The following is a 27,673-nucleotide window of genomic DNA, read 5'->3' on the forward strand; positions in this document are numbered from 1 at the left end:
AGCCCATATTCCCAGCCCCTCCACTTAGTTTTATACAGTATTATTTATGTTAGTTGTCTTGGAAAGGCTTCTGAGTTCATTCTTTTTGACATACAGTAAATTTCATGTTGAAGATAGAAACTGGAATTCAAATGTGGGTCAAAGCCAAAGTAAGGGCATGAATGGTATGTGCTCCTATAGCCAAGCTGAGAACTGTGGAGTTTGAAGTGAGAGGACGGCTTGAGCCAACCAAGTTCAAAGAAGCCTTAGTAAAATAAGAATGCCTCTAATAACAAAACAAGCCTCTTTTTGGCAAATATCCTTCCCCTCCAGATCAGCCTTAAAGCTATGTAATTAAAGCTTGGCATAGTGGCATTCTTCTATCGTGGCTGCTACTTTAGGAAGTGTAAATAGAAGATTGAGGTCCAGTGTGGCCCAGGTAAAAGAGTATCTCAAAAGTACCAGAACCAAAGGGCTTGGAAGTGTGGCTCAAAGAACAGAGCACCTGCTTAGCAAGCATAAGATCCTGAGTTCAATCAGCAGTGTACCCTCAATACTACTTAATTATGTACCAAAGAAATACTGATACAATAAAGACAGGCATTGTAAGACTTACTATTTTTAAATGTCTTATCAAAAAAGGCATTCGAAGGGGCTAGGAATGTGGCTTAGTGGTATAGTGCTTGCCTAGCATGCAGGAAGCCCTGGGTTCTATTCCTCAGTACCACATAAACAGAAAAAGCCATAAGTGGCACTGTGGCTCAAGTGGTAGAGTGCTAGCTTTGAGTAAAAAGAAGCCAGGGACAGTGCCCAGGCCCTGAGTTCAAGCCCCAGGATTGGCAAAGCTCAAAGCCTTAAATTCAAACCACAGTATTCCCCCCCAAAGAAAAATTCATTAAAATTTTGGAAAAGGGGGTATAATTTAAGCTGAATTATGGTTAAAGTACATTTACTACTACTGAAAAAAAAATACAATATGCCAGGTGCTGGTGGCTCATGCCTGTAATTCTAGCTACTTAGGAAGCTGAGATAACAGGATCATGGTTCAAAGTCAGCCTGGGCAGGAAAGTCCATGAGACTCTTACTTCCAACTAGCCACCAGAAAATCAGAAATGAAGCTATGACTCAAAGTGATAAAGCGCTAGCCTTGAACAAAAGAGCTTAAGGACAGCACCCAGGCCAGACCCTGAGTTTAAGCCCCACAACCAACCAACCAAAAAAAAAAAAAACTACAGTAGGTAGTATATTGTCTCTTCACTGTAAATTATGCTTATTTGAGCTATAAAATCACCTAGAACTATAAAAACCCAGGTGCATACACACCTGGGTATTGTACACACATACATACATACATATTTTGCCTTAGAAATAATCTATCTTCAATTCACAGATTCTATATTTGGTCACTAAAATTCATTTGTAAGCCCAAAACTTTTTTTTTTAAATGACCAGCCCAAAACTTTTAAGTGCTGTTTTCAGTCTTTTACAGGCATACGCAGCAGTTAACAATAGCATTGGCAAGGATATGGGAAAATCAGAACTCCTATATCTTGTTGGTCAAAATATAACACACTGTAATTGCTGTACAATACAAAGGTTCCTCAGAAAAATGAAATACAGGGCTGGGAATATGGCCTAGTGGCAAGAGAGCTTGCCTCATATATGTGAAGCTCTGGGTTCGATTCCCCAGCACCACATATATAGAAAATGGCCAGAAGTAGCGCTGTGGCTCAAGTGGCAGAGTGCTAGCCTTGAGCAAAATGAAGCCAGAGACAGTGCTCAGGCCCTGAGTTCAGGGCCCAGGACTGGCAAAAAGAAAAAGAAAAACGAAATTCAGGATTAACATACAGCCCAGCAATTCTTCTCCAAAATACATTTAATCAAAGAACTGAACATCACAGATTTAGGAACTATGTTCACTGTAATACCACTGAAGTACCTATTAACAAATGGATAAACAAATATGATAAACAATGCACTATCATTTAGCCATAAAAAGGAATGTTGTTCTGATAAAGGTAAGAGTAGGAAAGAATTAAGAAATGCTAAATAGGGGCTGGGGATATGGCCTAGTGGCAAGAGAGCTTGCCTCGTATACATGAGGCCCTGGGTTTGATTCCCCAGCACCACATATACAGAAAATGGCCAGAAGTGGCGCTGTGGCTCAAGTGGCAGAGTGCTAGCCTTGAGCAAAAGGAAGCCAGGGACAGTGCTCAGGCCCTGAGTCCAAGGCCCAGGACTGGCAAAAAAAAAAAAAAAAAAAAAAAAAGCTAAATGAAACAAGTTGAACACAAAGACAAATATAGAATTACACTGGTAATCCCAGAGATTCTGGAGGTAGATCACAAGTTTGAGGCCAGCCTGGGCAAAAGAGTCAAGACTATTTAAAAAACAAAATAAAAGTGTTGGGTATAGTATAGTTCAAGTGGTAAAGCACTTGCTTCGTATAGGTGAGGCCTTAGGTTCAACCCCCAGTACAGCAGCAAACGAAAAATGTTTGTGTGAGGGGAAGAGTATTTATGAAGTTAAAAAGGATAGAGTGTGGTGGTACATGTCTGTAATCCCAACACTTGGGAGGCTGAGGCAAGGAGGACTATAAGTTTGTGGGCAGGTTAAGATGCACAGTAAGGCCCTGACACACACACACACACACACACACACACACACACACACACACACACACACGAAAGTTGCCTGGAAAATGGAAGAAAGGATAAAGAGGAAGCAATAATTGCAAGATTCTGAGGTATACTAAGCTTAACACAGGAGTCTTTTTTGCTTAGCAAAGAAAGACTTTTATTTAAGAGAAAAAATAAATGACAACAATGTCAAAAATGCAGTAAAGTTGGCATATATAGCTAGGCACCAGTGGATCACACCAATAAACTTAGTCAGAATGCTGAGATCTAAGTATCATGGTTTGAAGTTAACCTTGGGTAGAAAATTTGTGACTCTGACCTCCAATTAACCATTAGAAGTGGAGTGTAACTGAAGTGGTAGAGCAACAGCCTTGAGCAAAATGTGAAGGGCCGAAAAACAACAAAAAAAGCACACACACACTACTGATGTTCAAATGTCAATGTAGCAATATACATATATTATATATAAAACAATAGATTCCTAAAACAATTCCAGCAACATATATTAAAATTTTTTTTGTCTGTTGTGGGGCTTGAACTCAGGGTCTGGGTGCTGTCCCTGAGTCTCTTTGTGCTCAAGGCTAGTGCTCAACCACTTGAGCCACAGTACCACTTTCAGTTTTTGAGTGGTTTACTGGAGATAAGAGTTTCACAGGGACTTTCTTGCTGGCTTTGAACTGCGATCCTCAGATCTCAGCCTCCTGAGTAGCAAGGATTACACAAATGAGCCACTAGTACCTGGCTATAAAAAACCACAACAGGGCTAGAGTAAGGCTCAAGTAACTAACAGTGTTTACCAAACAAGTACAAAACCCTTAGTGCAAAACACAGCACTGCTTTAAAAAATAAACAACAACAACAACAACAACAAAAAACCCCGCAAGCTGGATGCATGTGGCACATACTTGTAATCCTCACTACTCAGAAGACTGAGGTCTGAGGATTGATCACAGTTTGAAGCCAACCTGGGCAGAAAAGTCCCTTAGAGTCTTATCTCCAATTAACCACCAGAATAATGGAGGTGGAGTTGTGGTAGCGTGTTAGTCTTGAGAAGAAAAGTTTAGGAACAATGCCCAGGCCAAGTTCAAGCCCCAAGACAGATCAAAAAACAAAAACACAAACAAGCAAGCAGGGGCTGGGAATATGGCCTAGTCGCAAGAGTGCTTGCCTTGTATAAATGAAGCCCTGGGTTCGATTCCCCAGCACCACATATATAGAAAATGGCCAGAAGTAGAACTGTGGCTCAAGTGGCAGAAGGCTAGCGTTGAGCAAAAAGAAGACAGGGACAGTGCTCAGGCCCTGAGTCCAAGGCCAGGACTGGCAAAAAAACAAACAACAACAACAAAAAACCCAACAAGCATCATGCAAAGGGTCCCAAAATATCACTACTAACTCAGTCAGTGGATTCATGCAGTAATAATGCTAAGTTTTACAGGCCCAGGCTTCTGAGGAAAGTCTGGAATTTTGCAGACTTTTCTGCTCTTGCTAGCCTTATGTACAGTGATTCTCCCAATCCCAGGCTCCCACACAGCTTGTTATAACTGGAACATTCAACCGGCTATGGGTTGAGAAGGAGTCTCTTGAACTTTTCTGCCACAGCCAGCCTCAACTTTGACCTTCCCATTCTCAGGATTAGGCTTAAGCCACTGATACCTCGCTGCTTTCTAAGTTTCAACAACAAACAAATAATATTTTCATTCAAAATGTATACTAAATAAAAATAACAGGAAAGAAAAAACCAGCTCTATTGCAGGATACCAGCATGAGCAAGACAAGAGATAGTAAACTGAAAAAAAAGAAAAACAGGTTGAAGAAACAACATGGTGGTTAAGGGAGAAGGATAGAGGAGGTAAATTTGGCCAGAATACCTATCATACTGGGCACCAATGGCTTATGCCTGGAATCCTAGCTACTCTGGAGGCTATCATCTGAGGATTGAGGTTCAAAGCCAGCCTGAGGGGAAAGGAGGGAAATAAGGGAGGTGGTAACAAATTGTACAAGAAATGTACCCACTGCCTTATGTATGAACTGTAACCCCTCTGTACATCACTTTGACAACAAATAAGTAATTATTCAAAAGAAAACAAAAAACAGCCTGAGCAGGAAAGTCTGTGAGACTCTTATCTCCAATGAACTACCCCCAAAAACCTGGAAATGGAGCTATCAGGCTCAAGTAGTAGAGTGCTAACCTTGAGCACAAAAACTCAGGGACAGTACGAAGGCCAAGTTTAAGCCCCAGGGTGCGCGAGCACACGTAACTATCACAATTAAACTCCCACCTACCAGGAAATATAAGTAGGAGGATCATAGCTCAGGACGGCCTGGACATAAATGAGGGCTAAACTTGGAAAAAATTAAAAAGAGGCTGGCTATGTAGCTCAACTGGTAAAGCACCAGCATGAGGTACTAAATTAAATTCTCAGTACTGCAAAAATCAGGGCTGGGAATATGGCCAAGTAGCAAGAGTGCTTGCCTCGTATTCATGAAGCCCTAGGTTTGATTCCTCAGCACCACATACATAGAAAAGGCCAGAAGTGGCATTGTGGCTCAAGTTGGCAGAGTGCTAGCCTTGAGCAAAAAGAAGCCAGGGACAGTGCTTAGGCCCTGAGTTCAAGCCCCAGGACTGGCAAAAAAAAAAAAAAATCAGACAAAACCCAGGTACTGGTGGCTTACAGCTGTGAACTAGCTACTCAGGAGGCTTGGGTCTGAGGATCACAGTTTGACACCAAACTTAAATCCTGTAAGACTCTTACCTCCAATTATTCCCTCCAAAAGCCAGAAGTGGAGCTGTGGCTCAAGTGACAGAGTGCTAGCCTTGAGCACAAAAGCTCAGGGACAGTACCTAGATCCTGAATTAAAACCCTAGGACTACACAGGGAAAAATAAAAATCACACAAAAATACTAATATTAAATATAAAATAGCTTGGGCTTGGCTCAAATGGGAGGGTCATGAGTTCAAACTCCTGTATTAAAAAGTGGTAATCTATTGCACATTTAAATATGGTGTTAAAATGTCCTATCTAAAATAAAAATAACTATAAATAAATGTGAACTCTACTTGAACACAAGTATTTTTAATATCTTGACAACTGACACAATAACCAAGGCTCCTAAACAAGAGTGTAACAGATTCAATGTACAAAGGAATGATTCAACTCTCAGAAAGACATGAGATTCCATCAACCTTGTCAGAAATCTAAACTTATGAACTGTTATATTTTGGGAATTTCCTACTGAAAAATTTTAGACCACTAGCCAGATGCTGGTGGCTCACATTTGTAATCCTAACCTACTCAGGAGGCTGAGATCCAAGAATCAAGGTTCAAAGCCAGCTGGGGAAGATGAATCTGACACTTATCTCAAATTAACCACCAAAAAGCCAGAACTGAGCTGTGGATCAAGTAGTAGAGAGCTAATTTTGAACAAAAAAGCCCAGAGAGCTCCCAGACCCATAACTGTAGCTATTTAAGAGACTGACGTTTGAGGACCATGATTTAAAGCCAGGCCAGCAGAGAAGTCCATGAGACTCTTAGCTTCAATTAACCACCAAAAAGTTGAAGTGGAGCAGTGGCAAGTGGCAGAGAGTGCTAGCTTTGAGCAAAAAAGCTCAGGGACAGCACCCAAGCTCTGAGTTTAAGCCCCAGTACTGGCAATCAATCAATCAATCAGACCATAGTTGACAGTTAATTATAGAAAGTTAAATTAAAAATAACGTGTGTATGACTACTTCGCCCCTTTACAGCAGGAAGTAGCTCCAGAAGAAACAACCTCCGCCCATACTCTGGGCTTGGTACCTCTCCTCAGTTATTAATAAACAACAAATGGGGGAATGTTAGCATTTCCCCAGCCTCAGGTCCTCAGCTCTTCCCATTAGCCCCCAGATATACCCATACCTAACGAGCCACTCCTACTCACTATTAAGACCTACCTACTTCCCCTTTACCCCCAGAGAGAAGCTGCCAGCTGGGTAAGGTGCAGATGCCATGTAGCTCCCTCTCCCGTAGGAGCTATGGCCCCACTAATAAACCTCCTTATAAACCTTCAAAAAACAAAAAATAAGGTGTGTATATGTGATTCCTATTTTTTTATTATAATCTAATAATAATTTTTATGCTGCAACTGTCCTAATTTGGCCAAGAGAAATGCCTTTAATTTGCTCTTAGGTCCTCCTGAAAAATCTCTGAGAACATCAGTAATTCAACAATTCTTTGCTCCTCCTCATTAAACATTCTCTTTGTGGAAAAGAACAGGGTATTTAAAACCATCACAAATACTTACATGAAGAACTGTGAACCATTTGTATCCTTCCCTCTGTTAGCCATTGACAAGAGAAATTCTTTGTTGTGTTTAACAGCAAAACTCTCATCTATATAGAAAAGAAAAGTTGTCAGTTACATTATTTAAAAGAAAAAAAAAGATCGTGGGTTTTATTTAGGTAATACAGGCCTTGAAATCATGTCTTCCCTCCTTTCTCCAAGTGTGGTACTGTATCAACTAGAAGTGTTCTTTAGTGTTAGGTACAACTTAAGAAACAAGGTTAGGTCATAAGGAAGAGAATGAAATTAGCCAAACTTCCTCACCCACATTTATTTTTTTTGTGTCTGAGCTGGTACTGAGGCTCGAACTCAGGTCCTCATGCTCTTGCTTAGTTTCTTCTGCTCAAGCCTGGTGATTATCTTGAGCTACACCTCCACTTCTAATTTTGCTGTTGTTGTTGTTTTGTTTTTTTGCCAGTCCTGGGCCTTGGACTCAGGGCCTGAGCACTGTCCCTGGCTTCTTTCTGCTCAAGGCTAGCACTCTACCACTTGAGCCACAGCACCACTTCTGGCCATTTTCTATATATGTGGTGCTGGGGAATTGAACCCAGGGCTTCATGTATACGAGACAAGTGCTCTTGCCACTAGGCCATATCCCCAGCCCCCACTTCTAATTTTGCTAGTTAACTTGGAATAAGTCTCTTAGATTTGTCTTCCCGAGCCAGCTTAGAATCACAATTCTCAGGTCTCAGCTTCCTGAATAGCTAGGATTACAGGTGTGAGCCGATCCACTTGCCCTGGTTTCTACTTTCTTTCTTTTTTATTTATTTATTTATTTTTTTTGCCAGTCCTGGGGCTTGGACTCAGGTCCTGAGCACTGTCCCTGGCTTCTTTTTGCTCAAGGCTTGCACTCTACCTCTTGAGCCACAGCGCCCACTTCTGGCCTTTTCTATTTATGTGGTACTGACGAATTGAACCCAGGGCTTCATGCATGCTAGGCAAGCACTCTACCACTAAGCCACATTCCCAGCCTCTACTTTCCTTTTAGATTAAAATTTTTACTTTATTCTTTGCAGTGCTGAAGCTTGAACCTATTGCTTTACACATGCTATACCAATGAGCTGTATACACCTCCCAAATACTTAACAATTTCTATTTCTTCCTTAACTACAATGCACAAGGTCCTAGATTCAATACCCAGCACTCTATAAAAACAAAAGAGGAAATGGAAACAAGCATTTTTCTTTGTTGTTTTTGTTTTCCTTTTGGTCTTGTTTGGTTTACCTGTCTTTGGGAGGGCAAAGGGGGTCAGGTCACAGACATGGAGAAACAAAGGGTAAACAAATGCAGCAGCGGTACTCACTAGACACTATGTTGAAAATGAACTATACAACTTAAGGGTAGGGATGAGAGGAAAACACTGGGAGAGCACTAGAGTGAAGGGGTAACATTGTTCAAAAAGAAATATAATCTTTACCTGACTTATGTAATGGTAACCTCTCTGTACATCACCTTTCTAATAACAATTTTAAAAATTTAAACAACAAATGAAACCAAAAGAGCAAGAAGCTGGGTGCCTGGTGGCTCACATCTGTAATCCTTGCTACTACTGAAGAGGTTGAGATCTGAGTATTGAGGTTCAAAGCTAGCCCAAACAGGAAGATCCATGGGGCTCTTTTCTCCAGTTAACCACCAGAAAACTGGGAGTGGAGGTGTTGCTTTGGGGGGGGGGGGGGGGGAGGAAGCCAAGCAAGAATGTGAGGTCTTGCTAGGCGCCGGTGGCTAGGCCTACAATCCTAGTTACTCAGAAGGCTGAGATCTGAGGATCATGTTTCAACCCCAGCCTGGGCAGAAAATTCTGTAAGACTTTTATCTGCAAATTAACCAACAATAAGCTGGGAGTGGAGGTGTGGTTCAAGAGGAAGAACACCCCCTTAAGTTAAAAAGCCAAGTGAGAACACAAGGCCCTGAATTCAAGTCCCAATACTGTATGCATGCATGCACATACACATGCATGCATGTGGGAGTACACGCGCATGCATGTATGCACTCACACAAACCCTTCAAAATGTGTATTATTAAGAAATATTGCTAAACTTCTTCAATAAAGGAGAAGATTGAACTTGGGAACTATTTCTAGCACCTTTAAGAGTTTAGAACAGACCAGGAACTCTTCAAATATTCACTAATCAATACAATGTCATACTTTCCTAAAAACAAATTTTATAATTATAAAAAAGGTAACCCAAGCCAAGTGATGGTGGCTCATGCCTGTAATCCTAGCTACTCAGGAGGCTAAGATCTGAGGATTACACTTCTAAGCTAGCCTGGGCAGGAAAGTCTGTGAAACTCTAATTGCCAATTAACAACCAGAAAACTAGAAGTGGTGCTATGGACCAAAGTGGTAGAGTGCTAGCCTTGAGCAAAAAAGCTCAGGGGCTGTGCCCAAGCCTTGAATTCAAGCCCAGAACCAGCACCACCAATAACAAAAAATTAACACAGGTTGGGCCTGGTGGCTCACACCTGAATTCTTTGCCATTCAAGAGGTTGAGATCTGAGGATCCAGGTTCAATGTCAGCCCAGACTAGAAAGTCTAGTTTTATCTCCAATTAATCGCCAAAAGGCCAGAAAATGGAGCTGTGGCTGAAGTGGTAGAGTGCTAGCCTTGAACACAAAAGCTCAGGAACAGCACCATGCCCAGAGTTCAAGTCCCAGGACACACATACACACAAAGTTTAACAAAAAAAAACTTAAGAAAATTAACATTCAGAATATTAGAATACAATTTAATCCATAGTACAATTTATTCAATGAAGATAACAGCGTAATTTAAATTTAAACATTTTTACCTTCAAAAAATCCTCCATAAATAGATTCTCCTCCTCGTCCATTTCCTAAGAATAAAAAATATTAGACACTTAGAACTCAAGATAGTTTTCTAAAGGTAAATCAAAACGTTTTACATAGTAGGTGCTTGAGCGATTGTGAATCAATAATACTCATAACAAATTATAAGATATTAATTTAGTGTAAGTATTGACAAAAATCTCAAATTACTTTCTTTCCTCTGTGATACTCTAAGACTACAACAAGCCTACTAGGATCTGTGGAAAAAAAGCTTTCAGATACCTATACAAGTCTTTCTAACAGTTATTAGTGACATTTTTTCTTTTTTTTCTTTTTTTTTGGGGGGGGCCAGTCCTGGGGCTTGGACTCAGGGCCTGAGCACTGTCCCTGGCTTCTTTTTGCTCAAGGCTAACACTCTGCCACTTGAGCCACAGCACCACTTCTAGCCATTTTCTGTATATGTGGTGCTGGGGAATTGAACCCAGGGCCTCATGAATACAAGGCAGGCACTCTAGCCACTAGGCCATATCCCCAGCCCTAGTGACATTTTTTCATAGTATCTTTATTTGTTTTGTTTTTGTCAGTCCTGGGGCTTGAACTCAGGGCCCGAGCACTGTCCCTGGCTCTTTTGCTCAAGGCTAGCACTCTACCGCTTGAGCCACAGTGCCACTTCTGGCTTTTTCTATATATGTGGTGCTGAGGAATCGAACCCAGGGCTTCATGCATACGAGGTGAGCACTTTACCCCCAGGGCTTCATGTATCCAAGTTGAGCACTTTACCCCTAGGCCATATTCCCAGCCCTCATAGTATCTTTAAAAATGCAGTTTCAGTATTTCTTTATAAAAGGAAATTTTAGGTAAGGACTACACTGTGTATTTTAGTAATAGTGACCTTGACTAACAAACACAAGGTCCTGGGTTTAATCACTCATACCAGATCCAGGTAGCAGGTGTGTGAAATTATTTTCTATGTGCTTTTTAGTTTTACACATTTCTGTGAGTTTTCCTGTTTGACAAAAGATTAAATGGAAAGAGAAAAAAAAAACAGACTAAGATTTCTAAGACATTTTCCAATTTTAAGATGTTTGTGTTGGGCACTATTGGCATACCTATAATCCTAGCTACTCAGGAGGGTGAGACCTGAGGATTGTGATTCAAAGACAGCCCAGGCAGGAAAGTCTCTGAGACTCTTATCTCTAATTAACCTTAAGAAAACCTAATTGGAGTTGTGGCTCAAAGTGGTAGAACACTAGCCTTAAGCGAAGAGAAAGCTCAAGAACAGCGCCCAGACCCTGAGTGCAAGCCCCACAACTGCAAAAAAAAAAAAAAGATGTTTTCTATTTAACAAAGAACATTAACATATGGTTTGCCTTTATAAGAAATTCTTACCTTCACTAAAGTCACCACCTTGAACCATGAAATCCTTGACAACTCTGTGAAAGAGACAACTCTTATAATGTAATGGCTTCTGAGTTGATTTCCCTGTCCCCTTTTCACCTGTAGAAAGAAGCATGAGTTGGCCATTTAGAAGATAAAAATTCAAAAAAAGGAATATTAAAGTAATTACAAAAGTGTTTGTCTTATAAAATGTACTCTCTTGAATTTCACAAAGTTTTTTTTTTTGGCCAGTCCTGGGCCTTGGACTCAGGGCCTGAGCATTGTCCCTGGCTACTTTTTGCTCAAGGCTAGCACTCTGCCACTTGAGCCACAGCGCCACTTCTGGCCATTTTCTATATATGTGGTGCTGGAGAATCGAACCCAGGGCTTCATGTATACGAGGCAAGCACTCTTGCCACTAGACCATATTCCCAGCCCCGAATTTCACAACCTTTAAAAAAAAAAAGTAACCTTTTACTCCCTTAGGATTAAGTCATCCATATTTCATTGGAGAGTATAGAAATCAATCTCAAATAGAATCATTACACATATACACATACTTCTGTTGTTATTGTTTTCTGGAGAAAGGTCTTGCTATAACCCAACCTAACCTCAAACTCTTGCTCTATCTGGTTCAGACACAAGTGCTAAGAATTACAGATACAAGCCACTACACAATTATTATAGCAATTGAAAATGTGAACAAACCTGTACAAAGGCAACGGAAGTTCTCACATGTTTTGGGGCACACATCAGAAAATAATTCAAATACAACTCTTCCAGCTGAAAAAGAAGACAACTATTTTTCTTCCTGTAAGCTTTAAATACTAATTTATAAATATTAATCAGGAATATTAATAAGTCTTACCAGGTTGATTGTTAATGGCAATGTCAAAAAAACATCGAGGACGCTGAACCTTTATTCCCATGGTTGCCGCATTCAATCTGTGAGTAAAATAGTTTCAGGCAAGCAATCTCAAATAGTACTCTCAGACAGCGGAAGTTTTTTTGAGTATCTAAAAAGATGATTCAATGGAGCATATACAACCAATGGAGCTGGCGTCTACTTGGTATTTATTTCTAGGACATAGATTGATAAAGCTTTTTGAGAGACAAAATTGCACTGTTTTTGTGAGGAAAATGGAAGACTTGAAAGATAGGCTTAGTCATTTATAATAGAATAAATTTCTATTTTATCAGCTGAATATAGGCTAGTAGTCCGAACAGAAAATTGTATTAAGCCTGTATGACTAGCTAACAGGAACATTACCTTTAAATTGAAGGGGAAAAAAACCCTCAAAACACCACCAACAACAAATGATCCAATCTTCTTGTTCCTAGAAAACAAAAACAAAGAGATTTGATTAAGATATAAAACTTAAACAGAAAAGCATACAAATTTCTAAATAACACTAAAAACTAATTTATACAGACTGTAAAATATGTCATGATAATAATACATGGTAGAAAGCAAAGCAAAACATTAAATTTTACACACGAGGCTACTTTGGGGGGCTGCTTTTTCGTTGTTGTTGTTGGTTATGGGGCTTGAACTCAGGGCCTAGGCTTTCTTAACTCAAGGTTGGCATTCTACCACTTGAGCCACACTTCGACTTCAGCTCTTTGGTGGTTAACTGGAAATTAGTTTTACGGACCCTCCTGCCTGTGCTGGCTTCAAATCACAATCCTCAGATCTTAGCCTCCTAAGCAGCTAGGATTACAAAGTGTGAGCCACTAGCGCCTGGGCTTATTTATTTATTTTTTGCCTTTTCTTTTTCTTTTTTTTTTTTTTGCCAGTCATGGGGCTTGGACTCAGGGCCTGAGCACTGTCCCTGGCTTCTTTTTTTTGCTCAAGGCTAGCACTCTGCTACTTGACCCACAGCTCCACTTCTGGCCGTTTTCTGTATAGGTGGTGTTGGGGAAATGAACCCAAGGCTTCATGTATGGGAGGCAAGCACTCTTGCCACTAGGCCACATCCCCAGCCCTGCCTTTTCTTTTTTGGTATTGGGGATTGAACCCAGGCAAGTGCTTTTCCACTATATCCCAGCCCCTCATGCTTTTGTCTGAGCTAGTTTTGGATCTAAATTCTCCTATCTCTGCCTCTGATGTAATTTGATTTACATCCATGGGGTACTATGCCATGCTTGTTTTTGAAGTAGCATCTCACTAATTTTTGTCTAGGCTCACCTCAATTCTCCATCTCTGACTCCCAAGTAGCTGATGTTACGGGCATGTCCCAGTTTATTCAGTTATGAAGCTACTTTCTGATTATGAGCAACAACCTGTACATATTCAGATACCTATTATTTGACATTTTTCTGGTATTTATTTTAAGGACTTTGAAGGGGTGAATTCTAATAACTGGTGGAGGATAACAGGGTAAGTGAACAGCAAACAAAAGAAAGTATTTAAATAGCATCCAAACTGAGAGACAACACACACACACACACACACACACACACACACACACACACACACTTTTATCTTGGTTTGCTTAGGTGTTTTGTTTCATTGTTTTGCTGGTCCTGGGGCTGGGACTCAAGGCCTGAGCACTGTCCCTGGCTTCTTTTTGCTCAAGGCTATAATACTGTACCATTTGAGCCATAGAGCCACTTCCTGCTTTTTCTGTTTTTGTTTGTTTTTTTTTTGGCCAGTCCTGGGCCTTGGACTCAGGGCCTGAGCACTGTCCCTGGCTTCTTCCCTCTCAAGGCTAGTATTCTGCCACTTGAGCCACAGCGCCACTTCTGGCCATTTTCTGTATATGTGGTGCTGGGGAATTGAACCCAGGGCCTCACGTATACGAGGCAAGCACTCTTGCCACTAGGCCATATCCCCAGACCCTGTTGTTTTTTTATATGGGGCTTCATGCATACAAGGCGAGCCCTCTACCCCTAAGCCATATTCCCAGCCCAGTTTAGGTTTTTTGACATTCTCACCAAGTGGTTCCAGTTACCCTTGAATGCATAATTCTCCACTCACAGCCTTCTTAGTTCTGGGATTACTAGAGATTACATATAGTTTTCTCATCTGTATTTTTATTGATTGTGGCATGCACACACCAGTTCTGGGGCTTGAACTCAGGGCTTGCATGTCACTGAGCTTTCTTCACTCAAGGTTAGCATTCTATCACTTGGCCACACTTCGACTTGCAGTGTTTTGTTAAAGTCTTATGACATTCCTGCTCGTGCTGGCTTCACACTGCAACCCTCAGACCTCACCTCCCGAGTAACTAAGGCTACAAGTGTAAGCCACCACTGCCTGGCCCTCATCTGTTTGTTTGTTTTTTTTGCCAGTCCTCCAGCTTCAACTGCAGTTTTAAAAGAAGCAAAAAGGGGGCTGGGAATATGGCCTAGTGGTAAAGTGCTTGTCTCGTATACATGAAGCCCTGGGTTCAATTCCTCAGCACCACATATACAGAAAAAGCTGGAAGTGGTGCTGTGGCTCAAGTGGCAGAGTGCTAGCTTTGAGCAAAAAGAAGCCAGGGACAGTGCTTAGGCCCTGAGTTGAAGCCCCAGGATTGGCAAAAACAAAAACAAAAGAAGCAAAAAAGCTGGGTGCCAGTGGCTCAAACCTTATAACCCTAGCTACTCAGGAGGATGAGATCTGAGGATCATGGTTTGAAGCTAGCCCAACCAAGAGAGTCCATGAGACTCTCCAATTAACCACCAAAAGCTGGAAGTGAAGCCGTGGCTCAAGTGGTAGAGCACTAGTGTTGAGCAAAAAGGAGCTTAGGGACAGTGCCCAGGCCCAGACCAATAGAAAGAAAAAGTGTCTATTTGCTTTAATACAGAGGTATCTGTTGGGAAATGGGTATTTAGTAAAGAGGAAGAGGTTTTTTTCCTGCCTACTCCAATATATCTTTCAAATTTTATACCACCGAAATAGCAAATAGTCACTATATTCAATGTATACTATGTAAAAACTATATAACTTGAGGGTAAAGATAAAACGAGGAAACATGGGGGAGAACAACGGAACGTAACACTGATCAAGATGTATTGTACTTATCTGACTTCTAGAATTAAAACCCCTTTGTACAACTCTTAATAAAAGCATATGTTTTCTTTAATATAGAGGGAGCTGGTGGGAATGGGTACTTAGGGAAGAGAATTATGATTTTTTTGTTGCATAACCCAATCTTTTTAATTTTGTATTACATAAATATATTGGAATTATTTAGAATGATAACATTGAAAAATTTATCAGATTATTCATATTAGATGAACTAGCAAACTACTAAACATAATGACTATAATGTACTAATTTCATACATAAGTTTGTTGAGAAAAAGTATAAGTCAGATTAAAAATTTAATCATGTTCAAGGCTAGCACTGTACCACTTGCCACAGCTCCACTTTTGGCTTTTTAGTAGTTTGAGACAAGTCTCACAGACATTCCTACCCAAGACTGGCTTCAAATCATGATCCTGAGATTTCAGCCTCCTGAGTAACTAGGATTATAGGCATGAGCTATGGATACTAGACACAGACTTCTAAAAAGAATGATTTGTAGTTTGGAGGTACACGCCTACAATCCTAACACTGAGAAGCCACTCAGGAAGCTGAGACCTGGAGGACCACAGTTTGGAGCCAGCCCAGGCAGAAAAGTCTGAGACTCCATTTCCAATTAAACAGCAAAATACTGGACTAGAGGTGTGGTTCATGTAGTAGAGTGCCAGCTGTAAGCAAGAGAGCCTTTCAAGGGCTTAAGGCCCTGACTTTAGCCTTGATATTGCCACACCCAAGAAAACCTAGATCATACAAAAATCAAAACTATTAACACCTGGAACTTTTGTTATCTATATATCCTATTTTTTCTATGAAAATTATTACGTATTTTAAATGTTCATCAGTTGTCCCTTTGAATGTAAACAGTAATAATATTATTTTATTTTAATTTTATATTTTTGTTTTATTATTTAAATTTTTCTGAATAATTACTTATTTACTGTCAAAGTGATGTACAGAAGGGTTACAGTTTCATACGTAAGGCAGGGGGCACATTTCTTATACAATCTGTTACCTCCTTCCTCATTATTTTATGTGCTGGTAGTAAGGCTTGAACTCCGGACCTTACTCTTCTTGCTTGGCTTTTTTGCTAAGGGCTAGGGCTTTACTACTTGACCCACACCTCCATTTTTGGATTTTTGTTGGTTAATTAGAAATAAGCATCTTATGGACTTTTCTAGTCAGGTTGGCTTCGAATTTTGTCTTCAGTTCTCAGGCCCCTGAGAAGCTAGAATTACAGAAGTGAGCCACCAGTGTCTGACATATTTTTTTTTTTTTTTTTTTTTTTTTTTTTTGGCCAGTCCTGGGCCTTGGACTCAGGGCCTGAGCATTGTCCCTGGCTTCTTTTTGCTCAAGGCTAGCACTCTGCCACTTGAGCCACAGCGCCACTTCTGGCCGTTTTCTGTGTATGTGGTGCTGGGGAATTGAACCCAGGGCCTCATGTATACGAGGCAAGCACTCTTGCCACTAGGCCATATCCCCAGCCCCCTGACATATTTTTAAATATCATAAAATGCTGATTGCTAAAGTTCTACCACAAAGGCATTTAAAGAATATTAGCAAGTCATAAGTTAATATTGTAGTTCTCACAAAAGTAACTTCCCTATTTATTATATAAAACAACTAAAAGATGCTAGGAAAAAGTACAAGGATATACACAACTATTACAGTTTAAAGGACATTGTATTCATAATTACACCAATAAAATGTGATGGACTCTTATTACATTCAAATAGTTATTTGGGAGTTTCAAAACAGGATAACATTAAGTTTTGAGTCTTGAAAAAATACACAGTAGGGGCTGGGGAGATGGCCTAGCAGCAAGAGTGCTTGCCTCGTATACATGAGGCCCTGGGTTCGATTCCCCAGCACCACATATACAGAAAATGGCCAGAAGTGGCGCTGTGGCTCAAGTGGCAGAGTGCTAGCCTTGAGCAAGAAGAAGCCAGGGACAGTGCTCAGGCCCTGAGTCCAAGCCCTAGGACTGGCCAAAAAAAAAAAAAAAAAAAAAAAACAACACAGTAAACTCTTTATAAACTAGTGAGATGCTGAGCAAGTATTTAGTCCAGATTTTCCTAACTGGTTCTTATGTGTTTTTTAAGGTTCAATTTAGCCAGACTATTCCTAGAGATCGCTTCATTCTCAGAGTTAATGATCAATGATCTTCCCTCACTGAATCTTGTTCTCATTAGCATAAACATTTGTAAATTCCAACAACTCAAACTTTTCTGTTTTTTTGGTCATGGGGCTTGAACTCAGTGCCTGGGCACTGTCTCTGACCTTTTTCACTCAAGGCTAGCCACTCTACCACTTTGAGCCACAATACCACTTCTGGTTTTCTGGTGGACTTTCTCATGGACTTTCCTGCCGAAGGCTGGCTTAGAACTATGATCCTCAGATCTCAGCCTCCTGAGTAGCTAGGATGACAGGTGTGAGCCACCAGGACATGGCTCAAAACTTTTTTTTTCTTCTTCTAATTTTCGACATCAAGCACACACCTGGCCCAAGACTATACTACAAAGAATGCTAGCTAGCAGAAGTACCCCAAAAGTAGTGTTGCCTATTAAAATCTAGTACCTTTTCCCTTTCATGCACTGATTCTTGCATGGAGTATTGCTAATATTTAGCTGTGAGGAAGTTTATACTTAGTCTACTATTTAGCTATATTAGGAAGTTCATCCTTAGTCTACCCCAATGCAGAGGCCACACCATAGATCTTCCTACTGTGATGCATTAAGAAAGTGTTTTCTGGGCTGGGAATATGGCCTAGTGGCAAGAGTACTTGCCTCGTATACATGAAGCCCAGGGTTCTATTCCCCAGCACCACATATGGCCATAAGTGGCACTGTGGCTCAAGTGGCAGAGTGCTAGCCTTGAGCAAAAAGAAGCCAGGGACAGTGCTCAGGCCCTGAGTCCAAGGCCCAGGACTGGCAAAAAACAAAAACAAAAACAAAAAAAAACGTGTTTTCTTCTTTCCTTCTTCTTCCCAGCCCCTTTTTTGCTTCTTTTAAAACTGCAGTTGAAGCTGGAGGACTAGCAAAAACAAACAAACAGATGAGAGCCAGGCAGTGGTGGCTTACACTTGTAGCCTTTGTTACTTGGGAGGTGAGATCTGAGGGTTGCAGTGTGAAGCCAGCACGAGCAGGAATGTCATAAGACTTTAACAAAACACTGCAAGTCGAAGTGTGGCCAAGTGATAGAATGCTAACCTTGAGTGAAGAAAGCTCAGTGACATGCAAGCCCTAAGTTCAAGCCCCAGAACTGGTGTGTGCATGCCACAATCAATAAAAATACAGATGAGAAAACTATATGTAATCTCTAGTAATCCCAGAACTAAGAAGGCTGTGAGTGGAGAATTATGCATTCAAGGCCAACTGAAACCACTTGGTGAGAATGTCAAAAAACCTAAACTGGGCTGGGAATATGGCTTAGGGGTAGAGGGCTCGCCTTGTATGTATGAAGCCCCATATAAAAAACAACAACAGGGGCTGGGGATATGGCCTAGTGGCAAGAGTGCTTGCCTCGTATACGTGAGGCCCTGGGTTCAATTCCCCAGCACCACATATACAGAAAATGGCCAGAAGTGGTGCTGTGGCTCAAGTGGCAGAGTGCTAGCCTTGAGCGGAAGAAGCCAGGGACAGTGCTCAGGCCCTGAGTCCAAGGCCCAGCTAATATTCTGAAGTATCAGGAAAGACAAATATGCTCTCCCACCCAGTGCCTTTTTCTTTAGTGACAAAGCAGTGAATTGGCAACATGTTTCATTCATAGTGCAGACACTTCTGTAATTCCTAAATCATTTAAAAAACTTCAGACAAAATCTAGGCATTGGAGATAGGGTGCTACCTAGCATGCATACACTTTAGGTTCATTCCCTGCACTGCAAAAAAAAAACAAAAAACAAAAAAAGGCACAAAATGTAAGTGACTACATTACCAAATTCAGTGTTACATAAGGATACATTCATTACATATGTGACCTCAAGGACAAAAAAATGTAACTATATTAGTATTAAACCACATACCCTATCTACTATCTGGGTAATCAATCTCTGCTAGTACTATTAATGTTACACCTGTAATGATCTAAGTTTGTATAAAGAATTGAACTTTTGGAGTTCAAAGGCACCATTGGTAATCTAGATAAGGCACCTAGATAATCTAGCTCAATCTTCTAATTTTATAGAGCAAGAACTGGGCATCTGTGGCTCATGTCTGTATTCTAAGCTACTCAGGAGGCTGAGATTTGAGTATCACGCCTAGAAGCCAGCCTGGGCAGGAAAGTCCATGAGACTCTTAAATTTCCAGTTATAGCTGTTTTCCTTAATATTAACAGTATTACCTATAAGTTTCAAGAAACAAGTTTGCCTAATAAAATAAAAATACACTGAGTTCTTATGAACAAAAAAGCATATATATATATATATATCCCACATGTATACATATATGCTTTAAACCAAGGTAAAGTCACTGACATTAAATAAACTTACAGAAATGAAGCTTGGTGCTAATTTAAAGTAATAAAGCCCCAAAAAGGATAGCACAGCAAGAAGATCTGCAACAAGTTCTTCAAACCACCTAAATTAATCATCTGTGGATTGCTACTACAAATGGTAGGCTTTTTCGATACATTAGTGTACTACATATGGACAATGCTATAATTCTGTTCAAATATTCTGTTTTTAAAGTAGTAAGAGGAAAAAACAACCAGGTATTCCTAAATGAACAACTACTGCAAGAATTTTAGATAGTGTTATGATAACTTGTTACCAAATTATATTTGCCTAAATAACAAGTGCCACTTGAAATAAAAATCTACCTAAAAATACATAAAACACCAAAATATGTGGAAGCCACCTATTCTGCAAATTCATAGTAACAAGTACCAAATAAGGAAGCCTTTAAGAAGTCAAAATAAATGTTCTTCATTCACAGAACCACTGAATTGTAACTGAAAACTGAATTTATACAAAATTTTAACAAACCTGAATATTTTCAAGCCTAGAGCTATTTCAGAAGGAAATCAAAACAATTTCACTATGCAAACCTGCATAGGTTAAAAAAAAACAAAACCCAAAAAAACGAAGGCTCCAAACATGACTGGGCTAGAAAATCCAAACTTTCTAATCTAGATAGTTCATATCCCTGTACAGTCTTACCAGCATGGAAAGGCAACTCTGAAAATTGTCTGAAGAAAAGATAAAGGGGGGCTGGGAACATGAAGCCCTGGGTTCGATTCCTCAGCACTACATATATAGTAAAGGCCAGGGCGCTGTGGCTCAAATGGAAGAGTGCTAGCCTTGAGCAAAAAGAACCCAGGGACAGTGCTCAGGCCCTGAGTTCAAGGCCCAGGACTGGCCAAAAAAAAGGATAAAAAAGGTCTAAGGGGTTTGGGAATGTGGCTCAGTGCTGGAGCACCTGGCTAATAGCGCAAGGTACAGAGCTTTGATCTCCAGCAAAACACACATGGAGGGGAGGGGTGCTTACTAAAAAGACCTAGGAAGCAAACACAATATTTAAAAGTTCGTCAATAATTCTGAGTCAAAGCAATGGCTTAGCAATGTACAAAGAACTCTAAGACAGCATGAATTGCTAAAGAATCCCAAATAGTTACATTAAATGCGGGAAGGGAGTGCTAGAGTAGATAAATCTTCAGGAATATAGAAACATGAGAGAGGGAACTATTCTAAGTATCTCCATGCAGCGTTTTTTATGATGTGACTTTAAGACTATTACTGGCCATCATTTTTTTTTAAATACCATAGTCAGATTTTTTTTTTTTTAGCTTTTCTGGTTTTGGCTTCAGAAAGAATTTTAGAGCCCAAAATTTCCAAAACCTCTAAATGTTTACTGGATGCATTGCGATCACTATTGAAAAAATCTCTTGCATTAAGAGATTAAGCTCGATGCACAAAATGGTGCTTTTATAAAATTTCCAAAACTAATAGGTATTATTTATTCTTGGCAGCAGATTTTCTCTTTGCTCCTAAAAAGACTAAAGCTAATCAAATTAGCAGATTTATTTCTTCTTAGCGAGTAAGCAGCTCCGAAACCATCATCTTCCTCCTCAAGGGCCTGCGCCGCTTTCAGTTCCTCCCAATAGTGGGAAAACTTGGAGAAAGCTAAGACCCCGAACTTCACTGCTAGGAGAATTTTTGGTAAAGTGGCCAGTAGCACTAAAGCATGCACAAGAGCAGCTGTCCTACGAGAGGAAAAGGTCGGAGTAGGAGAAAAGCTTGTATTCATTATTAATCCCTGGCCATTTTGGCTGTTCACTCGTCACCATCTAATCCTACCCTGACAGGACAGCAGGTTGCACCTCCTTCTTCCCGACCAGTCAACCCACCTACCCCGCAGTAGTGCTCAGTTTTAGGATTTTCGAAGCATCAAAAATCAACCTCAGTCTTCAGAGTCGAGGGCGCCGTCGCTGCCGCCATATTACAGCTTGTGCGGCAGAATGCGTCAGGGAGGGAGGTGTGCGCCCGTGTGGGGAGGGCGGGGGCTGGCGGAGGAAGAGCCGTTTCCTAGGCCCCGGAGGCTTGGCTGCAATTCGGCTCCAGCAGCAGGAGCTGCCCAGACAACACCTCAGTCCCCGAGCCGCCCTTCAGGGCCTGAGCTTCCTCTCAGGGACCAAGCTACCCAAACCCCTCAGGAGAAGACAGTTACCTCAGCCCGGACGGCCGCGCCGGCTCCGCCCCTCTTCCCGGGCCCTTCCCGCTCTCGAACCCAGGGACCTCAGCAATGACGCCACTAAAATAACGCCAGCCGGAAGCCACTTACCGGCACCGTTACTTTCCCCTTCCCGAGGCTCGGTTCTTTAAAGCGCTTCAAATCTACCGCCGTCAGAAAAGGCGCTAAAGCCTACTAACCGCCTCCCTCCCCCACCGCCCAGTCCCGGCGTGGAGGGAATGCGTCGCACCGGAAATGCGTCACCGATTGGTTGGCGGCGTCCCCCGGCCTCTTCCGGCTTGCGTCATCATGCTATCATGCTTACCAGGGACTTGCGGGATGTCGTTGCCTTTGTATGCGTGCTCGCCTGTAGATGCTGGTCCTGGAGGCTTGAACTCAGGGCCTGGGCGATGTTCCGGAGCTTTTGTGCTCAGTCAAGGCTAGCGCTCTACCACTTGAGTCACAGCTCCACTGCCAGCTTTTCTGGTGGTTAGTTGGAGATAAGAGTCTCATGCATTTTCCTGTGCAGGCTGGTTTTGAACCATTATCCTCAGATCTCAGCCTCCTGAGTAGCTAGAATTACAGGCGTGACCCACCAGCACATGGCTCATTTCTTCTCCTCCTCCTCTCCCCCTCCTTCTTCTCCTCTCCCCCCTTCTCCTCCTCCCCCACCCCCCTTTTAAGAAAGTTTCATTGTGAAGGTTAAAATATGTACTGTGAAATTTCTGTAGTTACTTAATCTCAGTAAAGAAAGAAAACGGGCCTGGGGATATGGCCTAGAGGCAAGAGTTCTTGCCTCCTATACATGAAGCCCTGAGTTCAATTCCCCAGCACCACATATACAGAAAACGGCCAGAAGTGGCGCTGTGGCTCAAGTGGCAGAGTGCTAGCCTTGAGCAAAAAGAAGCCAGGGACAGTGCTCAGGCTGAATCCAAGGCCCAGGACTGGCAAAAAAAAAAGAAAAAGAAAAAGAAAATGCATTTTGGTTCTGGTGCCAAGTGGCCCAAATTCCACTCTGGAATTTGACTGTCTTCCACTGGTCCATTCAGTCATTCTGTATCCAGAGAGTTTCAAGGCACTGAGGTAATATGGAAGAAGCCTGAGTCTTATTCTGTTTAGTATTACTAATAGAAAATACTCTCTACCAGATAAGTTTTTTTTTTTTTTTTTTTTTTTTTTTTTGGCCAGTCCTGGGCCTTGGACTCAGGGCCTGAGCACTGTCTCTGGCTTCTTCCCGCTCAAGGCTAGCACTCTGCCACTTGAGCCACAGCGCCGCTTCTGGCCGTTTTCTGTATATGTGGTGCTGGGGAATCGAACCTAGGGCCTCGTGTATCCGAGGCAGGCACTCTTGCCACTAGGCTATATCCCCAGCCCTCTACCAGATAAGTTTTAAAGAAAGTTTATTTTGGCCCATGGCTCTGGATGTCCAAGTTCAAGAGTCTCATCTGTAGATGACCTTCTACTTGACAGTATCCAAAAGTGGTTCAGGGCATCACATGATGTAAGACAGGAAGCTTGTGTATAATCTTCCAGTCAATCTCTTTGTATAATACCTCCAGTATTTGTGACTGGAGATATAGCTTGTAGTAGAATGTTTGCCTAACACACAAAAGGCCCTGGGTTCAGTTCTTAGAACCTCCAAATGAAGGAAAACAACAAAGGAAAGAAAGGATGCCACCAAAATACAATAATCATAAAGTCATCATCATAGGATGATGACCTTATGTAATCCTAATTGCTTGCCATGGTCCCACCTTTAAACACCTAAAATGGAGTTTCCACCCCTTTTTTAAGTTTCCACCCTCGTATGGTTTACAGTGAGGAGCAAACTCTAGTATGAACAGTAAAGGAAACAGACCATATTCAAATGAAAATCTGTGTGGAGAAAAGTCTTTATTGACCAGAGATATTTGCACTGGTGTGTGGGATGACTGAGAACCATTAATGTTTGGCTTTATTCATTATACATAGCACTCAGGACTATTCATCTATAGCTCATGGGCCTGACAGGCTATATTTGGCCTAGCCTTGATCAGTCTTTGAAACAGGGATAATGGGTTTTCGTTCTTGTTTCCACCTTCATTTCTTTCCTATTTTCTTTCTGTGTTTCATTCCTTATTTGTGCTTGAACTGAGGGCCTCTTGTTCTGGCTTTTTTTTTTTTGCTCACAGCTACTACTCTACCACTGAGCCATACGTCCACTATTTGCTGGTTAATTAGAGATAAGAATCTGGACATTTTGGCTGCCTGGTGTGGCTTCTTCAGATCTCAGCCTCATGAGTAACAAGGATTACAGGCCAAACAATGAGTGCCCAGAAAGAATGGGTTCTGATACCAAAAGAAGGGGTATGGGTGAACTAGGTTAACTGGCTAGGTTAACTGTGGAGTTAACCTTTGCCTTTACTTTTTATTTCTTCTTCAAGTAAAGAAAAAATTTCTTTTTAGACAATGTCACTCCTCCCCTCATTTTCTTCTAGTTTTTCCCTTCTATCCCTACCCACAAGTTCTATAGTTCATTTTCAACATAGTGTCTAGTGAGTACCCTCAGTGCATTTGCTTACCCTTTGTCCCTCCATTTCTGAAATATTAACCATAGTATGTTTAACTTTTTATATTATTATATTAATCATATATTACCCATATTGGCTGGGAATATGGCCTAGTGGCAAGAGTGCCTGACTCGTATACATGAAGCCCTGGGTTCGATTCCCCAGCACCACATATATAGAAAATGGCCAGAAGTGGCGCTGTGGCTCAAGTGGCAGAGTGCTAGCCTTGAGCAAAGAGAAGCCAGGGACAGTGCTCATGCCCTGAGTCCAAGGCCCAGGACTGGCAAAAAATAAATAAATAAATAAATATTACCCATATTATTATATATGGTTATACATACAACCAACTATTATATTAACAATAGTATGTTTAACTTTTAAACAAAACTATGTTTGTTTTCACATATATTTCATAGAAATATGAGCTATTGTAAAAATTTGTGGGTTTATTTTAGCTGCCCTTCTGCTCTGTTTCCCAGACTGCTCTTGTTATTATTTTTTGTCAGTTGTTGGGCTTGAACTCTGGGCCTGGGCACTGTCCTTGAGTTCTTCAGCTCAAGGTTAGCACTCAACCACTTGAGCCAGAGTGCTACTTCTGGTTTTCTGGTGGTTAATTGGAGATAAGAGTCTCAAAGACTTTCCTGCCAGGGCTGGCTTTGAACCACAATCCTCAGATCTTGACCTCCTGAGTAGCTAGGATTACAGGCATGAGCCACTGGCACCAGGCTCCAAGCTGGTCTTGAACTTATAGTTCAAGCAGTACTCCTGCCTCAGCTTCACAAGTAACACAGACTATCTGTATGTACTACCAAGCCTTGTTTATTGTAAAAGTTTAAACATTTGGGGCTGGGGATATGGCCTAGTGGCAAGAGTGCTTGCCTCCTATACATGAAGCCCTGGGTTCGATTCCCCAGCACCACATATACAGAAAATGGCCAGAAGTGGCGCTGTGGCTCAAGTGGCAGAGTGCTAGCCTTGAGCAAAAAGAAGCCAGGGACAGTGCTCAGGCCCTGAGTCCAAGCCCCAGGACTGGCCAAAAAAAAAAAAGTTTAAACATTTTATAGAAGTTTAAAGTTTAATAATTCTCCCTAAACCGCCTAATGCCATTCTCCTGAGGTATTTGTTCTTATCTCTACTACCACTAAAAGTGGTTAGCTAGCTGGGAATGGTGGTACATACATGTACTTAGTGCTACTTAAGAGGCTTAACCTGTAGGCTCATTTGAGCCAGAAATTAGAGATCAGTTTGGACAGTATAGTAAGACTTTGCCTCAAAATAACAATGGCTGGGGGTTATTATTCAGTGACAGTGTTTGCCTACCATGTATTACTCCCTGGGTTCATTGTTAAGAGCATATATAACAAAACTAACTATGGAAGCACACATCTGTTATCACAGCACTTGAGAAGTTGAGGCAGGAGGAACTTCAGTTCAGGTCACCCTGGACTACATAGCAAAACCCTGTCTCAAAAACAACAGTGTGGGGCTGGGAGTATGGCCTAGTGGCAAGAGTGCTTGCCTCTTATACGGTTCGATTCCTCAGCACCACATATATAGAAAATGACCAGAAGTGGTTCTGTGGCTCAATGGCAGAGTGCTAGCCTTGAGCAAAAAGAAGCCAGGGACAGTGCTCAGGCCCTGAGTCCAAGCTCCAGGACTGGTAAAAAAACAAACAAACAAACAAAAACAACAGTGTGTGTGTATCATAAAATTCACCATCTTAATTTTTTTTCCAGTTGTGGGGCTTGGACTCAGGGCCTGGGTGCTGTCCCTGAGTGTCTTTGTGCTCAAGGCTAGTGCTCTACTACTTGAGTCACAGTGCCACTTCTGGTTTTTGAGAGGTTTATTGGAGATAAGGGTCTCATGGGGACTCTTCTGTCACTGCTGGCTTCAGATCTCAGCCTCCGGAGTAGCTAGGATTAAAATGGTGAGTTACCAGCACCCAGCCATTTGTTGTTGTTGCCAGTCCCGTGGCTTGAGTTCAGGGCCTGGGCACTTTCCCTGCGCTTCTTTTGCTCAAAACTATCACTCTACCACTTCCACTTGTCCACAGAACCACTTCAGACTTTTTCTTTTTATGTGGTACTGAAGAATCGAACCCAGGGTTTCAAGCATGCTAGGCAAGCGCTCTACCACTAAGCCACATTCCCAGCTCCCAGCTTAACTTTTACAGTTATAATTCAATAGGAAAAGTACATTCTTATTATTGTGCAACCTATGTCCAGAACTCCTTATCTCACAAAACTGAAACTCATTAAATGCCTCATTTCTTCCCTCCCCTAGCTGCTGAAATATCTTTATACTGTCTGTCCTTATAAATTCTAGAGTTGTAGACACCTGGATTTTAGATAAATGGTAGTAGGTTTTGGGAACTAACATATGTTTCTTTTTTGTGCTGGGATACTAGGCAAGCCCAACTGAACTCTACTGAACTCACTGAACTCTACTTGTAGTCCCCTTTGTTGTCTTGTGAATGAGGAGTGTTGACATAGATTGTATGGTTACACCTTATACTGTTACCTTACTATTCTTTCCCTCACATTTTTATTTAAATCGCTTTTGTGCTATATCCATCTAGTTCCAAACAACATAAATCACTTCTATTAAGTGTGGTCTGGGATTAGTTGTTGCCTAGGTTATTGGAGGGCAGCAGGGTATAAGGAATCTGCAAATGGTTACTGAATATCTTTCTGGAGTTACAAAAAATGTTTCAACTTAATTGGGCCCTAGTGGCTCAAGCCTGTAATCCTAGTTACTTGGAGGCTGAGATCTCAGAATGGTTGTTTGAAGCAAGCCTGGGCATACCTGTACTTTCTGCCACTTAGGAGAGACTAAAGCTGTAAGGATCATTTGAGCCAGAACTTAAACAACAATGGCTGGGGAATGTTATTCAGTGACAGTGTTTGCCTACCATGTATGATGCCCTGTTCATATCTCCAATTAACCACCAAAAAAAGCCAGCACACAATTCTGTGTTTTCCTTTTCTATGTTTACTTTTTGTTTGTTCCCTTTTACTTTCATTTTGGCGGCGTTTTCCCTCTATGCAGTCCAGGCTGGCTTTGAACTTGCAATCCCTTGCCTTGCATCAGTGGAGTACCATAACGGGCTTCATGTTTCCATTTATAATTTGTTTAAAATACAATCTTTCTTATATATATTATAAATACAACCAATACTTCAAGGCCTGGGGGAGATCCTCAGCCGTAGAAAGACAATGACCGACCTGAAGGTCCAGAATATTCTCCAGTAGCTTGGATGTGGGCCCTCTGCTGCTCATTGAGGCATAAAACTACCAATCCCAGAATTCCCTTAAGGGCGCGAGTGACGTCCACGCTTCGCGCCAAGCCTTT

At 41.4% G+C, this 27,673-nt stretch overlaps 1 protein-coding gene across 2 annotated transcripts in view; it reads right to left on the reverse strand.

Moving 5' to 3' along the window:
- Positions 1-22,017, reverse strand: part of Ppig (peptidylprolyl isomerase G) — a 41,821-nt gene extending 19,804 nt beyond the window's left edge. The window contains exons 1-7 of one of the 2 annotated variants that reach the window (XM_048345278.1): positions 21,885-22,017; positions 12,370-12,436; positions 11,968-12,044; positions 11,808-11,882; positions 11,112-11,219; positions 9,725-9,769; positions 6,898-6,985 (exon numbers count right to left, since the gene is read on the reverse strand). In XM_048345278.1, coding sequence (XP_048201235.1) covers positions 6,898-6,985; positions 9,725-9,769; positions 11,112-11,219; positions 11,808-11,882; positions 11,968-12,028 — 377 coding nt within the window. In that variant the 5' untranslated portion in view covers positions 12,029-12,044; positions 12,370-12,436; positions 21,885-22,017. Of the gene's footprint in view, positions 1-6,897; positions 6,986-9,724; positions 9,770-11,111; positions 11,220-11,807; positions 11,883-11,967; positions 12,045-12,369; positions 12,437-21,454; positions 21,844-21,884 lie in introns of those variants that run through there. The other variant, XM_048345279.1, reaches the window with a different exon arrangement.
- Positions 22,018-27,673: the final 5,656 nt, after the last annotated feature.

The sequence above is a fragment of the Perognathus longimembris genome, chromosome 4, assembly GCF_023159225.1.
Source record: "Perognathus longimembris pacificus isolate PPM17 chromosome 4, ASM2315922v1, whole genome shotgun sequence".
Lineage (NCBI taxonomy): Eukaryota > Metazoa > Chordata > Mammalia > Rodentia > Heteromyidae > Perognathus > Perognathus longimembris.